Source organism: Mastomys coucha, unplaced genomic scaffold (assembly GCF_008632895.1).
Source record: "Mastomys coucha isolate ucsf_1 unplaced genomic scaffold, UCSF_Mcou_1 pScaffold22, whole genome shotgun sequence".
NCBI lineage: Eukaryota > Metazoa > Chordata > Mammalia > Rodentia > Muridae > Mastomys > Mastomys coucha.
In genome coordinates, this window is record NW_022196905.1 from 142,957,220 (window position 1) to 142,970,305 (window position 13,086).

The window sequence follows — 13,086 nt, forward strand, 5'->3', positions numbered from 1 at the left end:
AAGGAAGGAAGAAAGGAAAAGAAAAGAAAAAAAGAAAGAAAAAAGGAGTGGAGTAAATATGCTTTCTAACAGGAAGCAAGAAACTGGAAGGACTGACAGCAGAGTGGCCAGTCCCACTCCCAGAGATGAAGTCCCACTCCCAGAGAATACACCCAGAGAAGGCATGTATCATCAGTTTCATGCTGCAACAGCAGAGTCCACTGGGTGATACTCAGACTCATTTCAGGGTCAAAGAAAGCCGTAAGAGCAAAGCACAAAAGTGAAAAGATGAAAAGGCTGCAAGGAGACGACGGCTCCCATGGGCAGTGGAACACCCAGGAATACATTCTCAGGCAACAACCCAGCCGCTCATGCACAAGGCAGACAAGAGAATGAGAGATCACATGTCAGCACAAACTTGGAAATTGTCCTTCTTTCAACTGAATGTTAGGGAGGAAAGGTCAACAGCAAGATACAGAACAGCTCAGTGGCTGCCTAACATGCCTGAGTTCGAACTCCAGAAGCACAAAAGCAGAGCAAGTCAATACAGATATACTAGACTGATCATGATTAGTAAGTTTGACTTAGTTGATATAGATGGTACATCACACCCAGGTTTCAAAAACTGTACAGTAGGTAGGTCTCAAAAAACAACCCATCTGTGATGTCACGGCCCCATGATGTTCAGGCCCCAGGTAACAGCAGCATGAAACATGTTGTCAATAACAGAACACAGGTAGAAAATCCCCAATGCTTAAATGGTGTATAACCCATTTCTAAGTAACTCATAGATCAACAGAAACAGCACAGTGGAAATCTTAAATCACTGTGAACTATTTTTGAAATTTAAATGTTTTGAATTAAGCGATAATAAAAAGAACATAAATTAAACTTGCATGGTCTAGTTAAATTTTTATGTAGAGGGAATTTTCCTACACAAATAAGCAAATGTACTAAAATGGGAGGGCTGGCAATGGACAAAAGACTTAAGAACAGTAAGTAAATTCTGTTAAAGTAGAGGGAAAAAATAAAATAGAAACTAGCAGAAGATGAATTTGAAGTTGGCTTCTAGCAATCACCAAGATAAGAAGGCACAGGTTTCCAGTGAGCAGATAAGTTTTAAAACCAGGAGTCACCAACATGACCAGCTGAAAAAATTCAAGTCAAGGTGAATTCAGGTAATCTGTCAGAACACTGAAAATGCAAAACCTGACATAGTAAGAATGCAGATAGTCCTGCAGGTGCCGAGGAAACATCACCAATAATCTGCAGGAAACACACACACACACACACACACACACACACACACACACACACACACACACACACAAACCCAGCTGGTCTTGCTAGTGAATTCCTTGGAACACTTATGGATGAAATTAAATCAATACCCACAAACTCTTACCAAAAAACCCTGAAACATTTCCCAGATCATTTTATGAGGTCAATGTAATCTTGACACCTAGATCTAAGATTTTTACATGAAATTAATATTGTTAATCCATCTTTTCCATGAACAAAGTCGCAAGCATTTGATGTGAAGAATAAGCTAGCATACTAAAAAATGTGGGGCTGGAGAGATGGCTCAGAGCACTTTGCTGCTCTTGCAGGGATCCAGGTTTAATTCCCAGCACCCACATTATCATGCATAACTATCAGTAAATCCAGTTCCAGGAGATCCAATGTCTTCCTGTGACCTCAGATATCAGGCAGACACGTGAGCTGGTGTACACACACATACAGACAAAACACACATATAAAATTAAAAAGTAAATCTGTAAATAAAAGTATTTTTTAAAAAAAGAAAATGCAGCTATTTGTGGTAGCGCATGCTTCTAATCCCAATACTCAGGAGGCTGAGCCAGGAAAATGGGGATCCAGGATAGCCTGCACTATCCAGATACTCAGAGCCCTGGACCTGGTCTCAAAACAAAAGCCAAAGGGAAGGAAGAGGAGAGAAGAGAGGGCATAGTGAAATAACCACATTCAACTGGAAGGTCAAGGATTTTTTTGTTTTTTGTTTTTTAATTATGACATTGGTACCTTCCCATCTATGACTTCAATAATTGACCTATTTCTTGGCACAACTACGTTCCTAAAAACTTTATTTTAAGGACTACTCAAAAGACAGAAGACATGTTTGAGAATAGCCATAATGCCACTGTTTCCCACAGGTTTTACATACCTGCTGTGGTCTGAGTGTATCCTGAAGAGTCAGGTGTTGGGAACTCAATCCCTAATGTGGCAGTGGTGAGGTGGGGACTTAAGGAAGGGCTTAGGCCTCTCGCCAATGCCTCCCAGTCTCCTCCTCACCTTCACCCGGCATGTGCTCTCTAGACTTACAGCAGCAAGGAATGAAACAAAATGTTTGCGAATATGCAATTAGTTAAGTAACTGACATCTACTAGAATCAGTTTAAAATTACAATGTGGTTTTATCCTTATTTGTATGGATGATGTTTATGTGACTGCATTAAAAAAAACAAGTATTTCTAAAGCAAAATTGTACTTTTCTATTTAAGAAAATCAAACATATCAGGAGAATATTTTGTCTAGACATAGTAGTAAAGTGTTGCTAAGATATAATGCTGACCTTCAACAGTTTTCTTTACCAGAAAGAACATTTTCTCCTCAAAAGCTAGTCATTTCAAAAACTAAATCCAGTCATGGAATACTGCCCAGAGAAGATAGACCATTAAAAAGTGCTAGTAGGTTTGACTGGGTCAATAGTCTACATTGTAAATAAGCAGCTCCAGCATGAGAATAGAAGTGAAAGGCTTGGGAGCTCTCAGCATCCATGGCAACCTATGTGCTACATACATGAAGCATTCCAAGAGGCACCTGTACAGGGAAGGTCAACTGTGTAACCAATGTGAACATAAGAAGATGCCCATACACTTAAAGGAAGCCCCCAGCCCAGCAGTTAGGGATGCAGCAGGCTTCTCTAAAACCATGCCAATCTCAAAGTCACCAAACATGTCACAAAGCTGCATAACTTGGGTCCTATCTCAACTCTGAACAATCAGCAGTGACTCAAAGAAAGTCTGGGAAGGAATCTGAGGCACCAGTAGGAAAATGTCTGCTTGGATAGGGGAAGCACAGAATGCCTATCAGGAAGCCACTGGACCCAAATTCCCTTCATGACTCTGTGCTCCTAACTGTGAGACTTCAAGTTTCTCGTTCTCTCTGAACCTAGAGTGTACAGAGTTCTAGGCAACCAAAGATAAACCAAGGCCTTGAACTAAAGACAACATTACAGGGCATTTTATTTTACTGAAGACAGATCCTGAACAACCTGCTGAGACATCATTTGTTCTTCCTTAATGTGGACTATACTACAGAAAGCTTGATTTTTACATCCCCAGCAAATTTTAGTCAGCAACCATAAACAGAGAAGGGTAGGCAAGCATATTGACTCCAAAAATACTATGTATCAAACACCAGCTAAAACACCCAGGAAGCTTGGTCACTTACTACACTGGCTTCTGTACTATGGCATTATTCCTCACAGACTTGCAACATGTGTACATCCACCCTACTCATGTGTACATCCACAAGTCACACTACTCACTTCACAGAACTATACAAATACAAAGAGTAAAATGCTTGAGTTACTTTATCTATGAACTAAGTATGAATCTATTTTAATCTTGCAATCGCTAAAAAATATTAGCATATTAATAAGAGTGCTCTTTCTGAACATGCCTCTCTAGTTCTTAAAATAAGCTTACCAGCAGGGAAGGTAAATTTATTTTGACATTGATCTTTCTTTCATTATTGTTATTTTATTTGTTCTGTTTTTTTGAGACAAGGTCTCATAGATAGGCTAGGTTCAAACCTATGGTGATCATCCTGCCTCAGCTTCCCTTCAGCTAGGATGATTGATGGGGTTTTAAGAGCATTCCTAAGGCAAAATGAAAAGCCTAGCTCACAAAGAGGCACAGATCCAGAGTAGGATATACCTATCACCGACCAGCTTACCAGGTCATGATACTTTGCATTCCACTACCAACTATGTTTATGTTAGAAGTCAGCTATCTAATGAAACTATGAATTTATAAAGTTGTAAAATAAAATTTAACTTTTCTGAATGTCTTTTTTTGCAAACTAATTTTGCCTTTTGCTTCTGATGAGTCAAATTCACTGGAATTTTTTTTGGAGAGAAGCCCTTTCAACAGATAGTCAATATTTAAACGTGCTCTTGGAATGGTCTCTCCAAAGCACTGGATTCTTCTGAGCAGCAGGTACTTTCTCAATTGGGAGTCTTTGAGAGTAAAAGTCTGCCCATCATCTCAATACTAAGTCAACAGCAGTTCTATTAACTGGATGGCACAACAGATCAGCCACAAAACCTGTGAGCATTTGTGCTCAAGGTGCTGCTACCTCATCCCAGAATTCTTACAACCTTCCTCAGCAAACTCCATTCACAGTTAATCTAGATAGCAGAAAGGGGGTGAAGGTGGGGGGAGGAGCAGGAAAGCACACACACCCTGTGGGGTCGAAAAATACACAGACAGCAAGCAAGTGCTAATATTTTTATTCTCAGACTCTAACTGACTTGCCTCACTTCATTTTATAAACCAGTGATCCAAAAAGGGGAGAAAATTCAGGGTCTGGCATTTATATACAGAAGTGTGCAATTACAGTCATTGCAGTAAACTCAGAACAGAGTCGACGGACGGCATTCAAAATGTTGGCCCTAAGCCATCAAAACTCAGCTAGACAGGTTTGTAGCCCACATTATAATCACAGAGGCAGGAGGCAGAGGCAGGAGGATTACTAGTGTGAAGCTAGCCTGGGCAACATAGCCAGTACTTAAGTCAAAGCGAAAGTTAAACTAAGAACACTACATCCTATTTTAACAAAGTAGCAACTCAAAACCATCAAACTGGGTTGTTTCAAAACACAACTTTCACGAAGTGGGAAAAAGTCACCAATTCAAAACAGCCCAGGGTGCCGCCGGCCCAGGCTTTAATGAAGAAAGGAACTTAACAGTCAAAGAGCCCTCCATGTTATGAAGACCAGCAGAGTCAGCACCGTTTATTACTAATAGAAGGAAATCCCAGTTTTAATATTTAACAGCACATTTTCCATACTCAAAGTAATAGTCAAAGCAGGCAGCGTGGGACACTTTTCCTTACCACTTCATGAGTCAAAATGTCTCTGACAGTTTTAAAACACCAATTTGGATTTAGAAACCATGGAAGACATAACAGATCTAGGACACTTGTTCTCACACATCACCAGGTGTAAGACCATCACCAAAGCACTGAGGAAAACAACTGAGAGAAAGGAAAGTCGACTTGGCCCTAAAACAAACTAAAATCCATTTCGGCTCAAACTCTGGGCATCATATACAGTCAAATAAAACAACCCAGAGACTCATTCAACAGAGAGATGTTGCTGATTGCGCTATTATCAAGTCACACAGACAAGCAAGCAGAACTTCTTCAGCTCCTTAGCTTGAAGGGCTCTCCCAACTTCAATAGGGGAAAAACAGTGTTTCAGATAGGAGAAAGAAAATGATAAAGTAATTGTAAGCAAGGAAGGGATCTGCATTTCATCTCAGGATACTTTCCCCATAGTGACAGTTGTTTTCTGGATCCTGTTCTGGCATGGCTCCTCCTCACGTCATTTTATGTTAACTTAGGAAACCGATCAAAGTTCACACAGAAAGGAAATTTATTTTAGTTATTTCCTGCCCACTAGAGGGCTCCAAAAATATTTCTTTCATGACAAGAAGAAATAAACCAAGCATTACAATTAAAGTATTCTATGAAGCATATGAAATGTACTGACAAAACCAATTGCCACCATACCTTTGCCCCCAGACTACAAACTGTTGAGCAGCACCTGCTTCGCCAACCTAACAAGCAGAGAGCATCAGCTGCTTTAGAGAACAGTGTGCCTCATTGTCTCATACTGCTTCTCTGCTAATAAGTCTATCTTTCTGCTTTTGAGACAGGGTCTCACTATATAGCTCTGGCTAGCCTAAAACTTACTTTGTAGACCAGGCTGGCCTTGAACTCACAGGATCTGCCCGTCTCTGTCTCCAGAGCACTGGGATTAAAGGTGTGCACCACCACACCCAGCTCACAAGTAGTTAGCAGATAGGTTTTTGATATAATGGATGTCCTAAAGCCATAAAGTGTAATTCTAGTCCAAAGTCCTAAATTGCTTCCCAAATGAAGAAACACTTTTATGAGCACAGCCCATGTGCTGAGGCCATTCCCAATTCAGAGTGAGGTCACCGTCCTCATCACTGTCTCCCTCCCAAGTCCTATCACCCACATGTCACTACACAGACACAATGACTACAGCTCAAGGAAGACCACAAATTGTGAACTCAGTTTTAAAAGTATAAAGGAAACAAACTGTTTCAAATATGATTATAATGAAATTCTGCTCCGATATTTTCAGATTTTTTCCCACACACAGGTTGCTACACTGAGATACTAGTAGATGTATTTCCAACTCAATCACTATTAACAAAGAAGAAAAATCGGGCTGGAGAGATGGCTCAGTGGTTAAGAGCACTGGCTGCTCTTCCGGAGGTCCTGAGTTCAATTCCTAGAAACCACATGGTGGCTCACAACCATCTGTAATGAGAACCGATGACCTCTTCTGGTATGTTTGAAGACAGCAACAGTGGACTCATATACATGAAATTAATAAGTAAATATAAAAAATAAAAAATAAATAAAGAAAAATCAGCACCTTCTGTAAATACTTAGTTTCCTAGAACATGTATGTGTGTGTGTATATACACTGCAGAATGGTGAAAAGAAGCCTCCTTGCAAATTATTGTATAGAAGATGCAACAAATGCATTAATCACAGACATACTTTATCCTAAATTTGGATAAAGTATTTTCTTTACAGTAAAACAAAGACACACTTAATGTTTAAAAGGAAATTTTAGTGATTCCTATTCACAAAATTAAAACTAGTGTTAAAATACCAGACACAAAATGAACCACAAACATAGCCATAAGAAGACTTTATCCAAATGTCAATTGAGTTAGCAATTATCATCCGTCTGGAAGGAATTACCGCAAATGAACCAGGGCAGGGGTTCTAACATCAGGTCCCCACCCCACCTCCTGGGCAGGATGTTTCCAGGGCTGACAAGCACCATTAAGATGTAAAGGAGCAGAACAACATTTGTTTCTAAATGGGGAGTGGGGGGATGTCAACACTTGCATCGTTCATATTACAGCACCTAACAGAAAGGCGATTCTTCATTTGCAAGTTCAGGCCTGTGACCATTCATATCCTAATCAATTAGAGCTGGGCTGCAAGGAAATGTTACTTGGTGGGAACATCTGTGCTCCTGAAGAGATGGTTTTCAAAATCATAAAGTGGTAAACTGTCCTTGCTTCAAACAAAAATGTCAGTTTTGGGTATGAGGAGTTTAGCTTTGAACAACTTCTAAGAAGGCAGTACTTAACATTTAATGTGTGTGTGTGTGTGTGTGTGTGTGTGTGTGTGTGTGTGTGTGTGTGTATGTTGAGAATTCTACACGCTTATCAAACAAAGATCCTTCTGATAGAAAACTAAAGTTTAAGTAATGGAAAAATGGTTGTTTAAAGGATTTTCTCAAACAGTTGTCCAGCAAGGTGAACATAAGGCACAAAATCCACTTAGAACTTGGAAGTCTGCACAGGCTACCTCTGAGGAGCATCACAAGGCATTCTATGTTTATTACATAATATTGCTTTGCCCTTGCATGTCACCTTTAATCAGGGATCTCAAAGCACCACTGAGTCATCAAGGCCTTAACACACAATCTCAAACAGACAAGTAGTTATAGTTTGTAATTGGAGTTATCAATAAAACCTTACCCCTACTTCAGTCCCCCAATCCCAACACAGCTACCAATCTTCAGAGATGGCATTCCCTGAAATCACCTCAATGTGTGGCTAATGCTGTACATTCCACTTTTTCTTTATCACTGGGCCCAAAGAAAGTAGTGGCACTGCTTTAACTACACACATCTATTTCATTACAACTTCTCTGACAGAACAGATGGCACTCAGGTGGGTGTAGCCTTCACTGTGCTGATGATATAAAATGGAGGCTTTACAAAGAGCAAATCTTTGCCAGAGGCTATGAGCCCACAGATCACTCTTGAAGCAGAGGAAGAAACATTTGCAGTTCTGTGTAGAGACCTCTCCAGGCAACTTCGAGAATAGTGTAAAGGGAACCTTGGCAGCCACTCAGGCAGGCAGGAGACTGTTCCCCCTGAACACATCAAGAAGGAAGAACAGCTAAAAGGACAGAGCTGAGTTTAAAGACTCCGGAAGCAAGGCAAAGGCTGCAAGCGGTATGGCCAACCGGGAGAGAGAGAGACCCAGTGGTTCCTTTGCATTTGAATAGCATATTAAGTGGAAAAATCAAACAAACAAAATACCAAGGTCAAAATACACAATTTAGGGTCATTTTTCTTTTAAAAATATTATACAGGTCATCCCTCCATAGAAATATTTGACATTTTAAAAATGCAATCATTAGCAAAGTTCAATTTTGGTTTTGCACTGTAATGCACACACATCCAAATGTCAACTTGACATAAGTGGGCATGATTACATTAACTTCGATTCTTTCAGAAGCAGGATTATTCATCTCCCTGTTACTTGCATTATGTCTGCCCTCAGGACTTCAAAGTGTCACTTCACACGCCCACAAACCCACCCCTGAGCACTGTAAGGCTACACAGTAACTGTCAGTCAACACAATCACAACCCTAACATTTAGAAACCAAAGGAAAAAGCCTCAATAAACAAGAGCACTTTTTGTTTCCAGTTCTCAACGCCCAGGGATCCAGGCTCAATGAACATGCTTAACTGGCTTAAAAAACAATAGACAAAAACCTAAAATGCAAAACTGTTAAATACTTGATACCAAGAAACCCTGGAATATCTATAGTAAAAAAGGATCCCTTGCGTGATTAGCCTAGAATTGAAAAACATTTAAATAGCTCCGGCTGTCACAGCTTTTCAGCTAGATGTTTCGAAGGGCTCGCAGCAAGACTTTTTCCAAAGAGGTGCGCCGCTGTCCCTGAAACATACCGAGTGTGTACCTACGTCTAAACGATCTTGTCTGTCACTGAGCTAGACAGCCTCTTCCTTCCCTAAGTATCCAGCACGGCGCCCGTCCCCGGCGGTGCCCACACAGCCCCTGACGTTTTCCCGAAGCGTTTAAATCCAAGCCTTCAGAGCCTTCTAGCAATCGGGAAGGAATTTCCTCCGCTTCCTCTGCATTTCCCTGCCTCCGGCGACTTAGAAAACAAAACCGAACCAGTGACTCCCAGTGGTTTTTAAAAAAGAAAAAAAGAAAAAGAAGCAAAAACCACACCAAAAACCAGTGCTTCCTAAGGGGTGGGGGGCGTATAGCCAACTTCTCCAAAGCCAAGTAGATTGGCTTTTCCAGAAGTGTCCCCAATTTCTCCCCTTCCCCCGGGCCCCAGAAACCTTCCCCCGCGACGCCAGCGTCGTCTTCCGATTAAATCAGACTGGAAACCACAATACAATCCGAACGTCAGAACTTATCGTTCACTTACCATATCCGCCGGGACATGACTGGACATCTTGCCTTTTGAGAGTGGGCCAGAGGTTTTACGCAGAAAACAAAACAAAAACAAGAGCAGAAGTGTTGGAGCTACGAAAAAAAAATCAAAACCCTTCACAATTCTGATCGGTTCGTGCTGAGCTTTTTCCAAAAAAGAGGAAAAAAAAAAAGTAGAAGTTACGTGGGAGCACAAGAGCTTCTGGGGCGAGAGGCGCGAGGGGAGTCGATCGTCAGCAGCAGTAGCAGCTCCAGGACCCGCCGCGCCAGGTGGACAGAGCCGAGTGACACACGGACATGGAGCGGGGTGGGAGGGGGTTAAATGCGCCGTCCTCTTTCCCCGGCCCAGGCGGTGATTCACACGCGCTCGCGACTCAGGTCCTCATTAAAGCCCCGGCGACGAAGTGTACAGATAACTATGTGGCTACACATCGAGCGCGGAGCTGAGAGCGGCCGGGGCCGCCGAGAAGCTCAGCGCGCGCCACGGGGCCGCACAGCCGGGCCGCGCGCAGCCGCGCTCAAGGGCATCGACCTCGCCGGCCGCCGAGCCGAGCCGAGCCGAGCCGAACCGGGCCGAGCCGAACCGAGCACAGCGCCGGGGGCTCAGGCCGCGGGCGCCTCAGCGCAGCCGCGCGGGTCGAGCCGCATCGCGTCCGTGCTCCGGCCGCCTCCGCCTCGCTGCCTTCCGCGGCGTCTTCCGGGGGCTCCTCCCTTAGCTTAGGAACAGCTCCCCCTCAGAGCCCTGACTCTCCGCCTCCTCCTCCACTTCTCAATCCCACACGCCCCGGCCGCCTCCTGTCATCGCCTCAGCCCAACATGGCGGCGGTGGCGGCTGCTGGTGCCCGAGAGCCGACTTGGGAATAGCACCCCCCTTCTCCCCCGCCCCCGCCTGCGCTTGTTCCTTTCGTCACAACGGAACCCTCTCGGAGCATTATGGGAAATGTAGTTCGTGCAGGTGAGGGGAAGGGGCCGCCAGGCGTCCGTACCCGCATCGATGCCACGCCCCCGCATAGCAACAGTTGCTAGGAAATGATAGCGCCCTTGTCTAGCTTCAGCTTAGACGCTCTTGCCCTGGAGTCAGTCCCTACCTGTGTCCAGAAATGCCCTGATCACGCAGATTGATGGAGGAAAACAACTTGCACAGAGAAATTCCCTCGCGCACTGTGTAGACACAGCTAAAATAAGAAACACCATGGTGCAGAAGCATGCGTTTTAATTATTTCAAGTTCTCCACATCCTGCCATCTCAAACCATTTTATTGAGTGAGTTAATCTTTAGGTCTCCTCAACATGACAGTTTGAAGATCAGAAACAATCATTGATTTCCAATAAGGCCACGGAAGTTCAACAGAAACAAGGCTCTTGTGAAGCAGAGGCAATGTTTGAACACACATTTCCTGAACTCCCAGGGCCATAAAGCTACAATCTGCTTAACTGAAATGACCAGAAACTGTATTAGGCACAATAGTGGCATCATGCTAAATCTGTAGCGGAGACTACATGTAGATTCACCCACTTCCCAGCCTAGCCCCTGTTTGACCCGGTGACGTAATTATGAATTTAAAACAGCATAATATAATGCTGGTGCTCGAAGATTTAGGTGAAAAAATATGTCTACCACGGATATAGGATCAGAATACAGAAACCACAGGTATTCAGTTGAGCCTTATTCATATCTCAGGCCTTTTGGAAGGGCAGTCTCGACATGATACTATTACACCCACTTACATCTGTGACCTCACCTATAAGGCAGCCTTGCCTACCTTCCAGGGCTAAAGTCTGAGTGCTGTTAAGGATGATTTCATGCATGGCACATACATCATTTGGTAAATAACAGCACATCTTCTGACATGAGCTGTTGCTACTCACCCTCTTTTCTCTCTCTCGGCACACAAATGCACGAAGACTCTGTGGCCACTGAGAGTTCAGATGTGAGCTATGCAGTCCCTATTCCCAGGGAGCTTGTTGTCTAGGAGCCTGTGTCATAACCATCTCCCCAGTCACCTTTTTTCCTCATGGAATGGGAACTCACGGGACGTTTAAGAGGACCTACCTGTCTCTTGAGTGTCAGCCTGGCTGAAGAAATTCCACGCACTCTTAGGGACCTATATCACAGACCCAACTCCCTAAGAATCCAAATGTAGAGGAAAACAGAGGCCCAGGCTCACCCCAATGTAGCTTCCCTATTTCAGCATCTGTGGGTCCCATGGTTTTCCACAGCCTCTGTTAATGGAGTTTCTCTCCGTGGTTGTTTAATAAGCACAGGACCCTTCCCCACCATGAAGCCTCCTGGAAATCCAGACAACTGAAACGCTTCAGTCCACCAACAGATTCCGAAGGAGTACTGGCTTACCTTTTAAAGATGCTCGCCAAGTTAATTCCCCACGCCACGCCTACTCTCCCCCGCCCTCGCGCTCCCCCTCCCCATGGCTCTGCCCCACTTAAATGCTACTGAAAGGCAAGAAGCAGAAGTTGGCAGAACGAAGGAAAGCTGTCCACCAGCCCCATTGCCAGGGATGTAATGATCCCTACTTTGAGCCCAAGACCAATGAATGCTGTCTGCCACTGCCCCTTCTGTATAAGGCCAAGTCTTTTAAAAGTAAGCTTGCTGAACCTGGTTGCATTTCTAATTGCTCTAATAAGACATGCTGAGATATTATGATGAACAAAATTCATTGGAACCCTCTCCTGACATGATTCAAGCGTGAAGGAGCATTGCAGAACACAAACAGATTTCTCCTCCGTGCTGCCTTTACTGTGGAGAGTGAAGTGAGGGGCTGCGGAGAGGAGTCTGCCTGGTCACAGCAGGGAAGGGTAATATCATCCGTCCTCGAATCTATTGTCAGCATCACCCGGGAAGCAGTGGATGACACAGCAGTTTTGATATGGAAAAACTAACCTCACAAGAAATCAAAGAGCTAACTCTGCCTCGAAGGAGTCTTTGCTGATCCTCTCTGCCTCTCTGACGCTCTTCTGCTCTTCAGGGGAGCTTCATCTAATCTCTAAGGGCCCTTCTAAGAATTGGGTGATGACATCGTGGGCCTGTCCAAAATAGCTACTGTAAGTTGGTAGAGATGAAAGGGTTTTTCTGAGGCAGAGTCACGGGGTCACTGGGATGAAGAAAATATTAGAGAATTAGGTTATGGCAATGGTCGGTCACAGCTGGGTAAGGTGAGGGAAGCCCATTGTGTATTAGTACCTGGGCAGTCAGGTTTATATAACAAGACCCCGTCTCAAACAAGACAAAACAAAAATTTGCAAAACTGTGAATATTCTAGAAACTACTGACGGTGCACTTTAAAAGTTCTTCTTCAAGCTTTAAAATTTGTGTGTGTGTGTGTGTGTGTGTGTGTGTGTATGTGTGTGTGTGTGATGTGCATGTAGCTACCTGCATGAGGCCATTTAAGGGCATCAGAGCCTCAGGAAATAGAGATACAGGCAGTTGTGAGCTACCCTGTGTGGGTGCTGGGGACTGAATCTGGGTTCTCAGCAACAGCAGCCAGTGTTCATAACCACTGAGGCATCTCTCCAGCCCCAGAAGGT

At 43.6% G+C, this 13,086-nt stretch overlaps 1 protein-coding gene across 5 annotated transcripts in view; it reads right to left on the reverse strand.

Annotated features, from left to right (window-relative positions):
* Window positions 1-11,509, reverse strand: part of Ubl3 (ubiquitin like 3) — a 52,076-nt gene extending 40,567 nt beyond the window's left edge. For 2 of the 5 annotated variants that reach the window (XM_031338782.1, XM_031338784.1), the window contains exon 1: window positions 9,540-10,373. In XM_031338782.1, the coding sequence (XP_031194642.1) occupies window positions 9,540-9,566 (27 nt within the window). In that variant the 5' untranslated portion in view covers window positions 9,567-10,373. Of the gene's footprint in view, window positions 1-9,539; window positions 10,374-10,632; window positions 10,720-11,412 lie in introns of those variants that run through there. The other 3 variants (XM_031338788.1, XM_031338783.1, XM_031338785.1) reach the window with 3 other exon arrangements.
* Window positions 11,510-13,086: the final 1,577 nt, after the last annotated feature.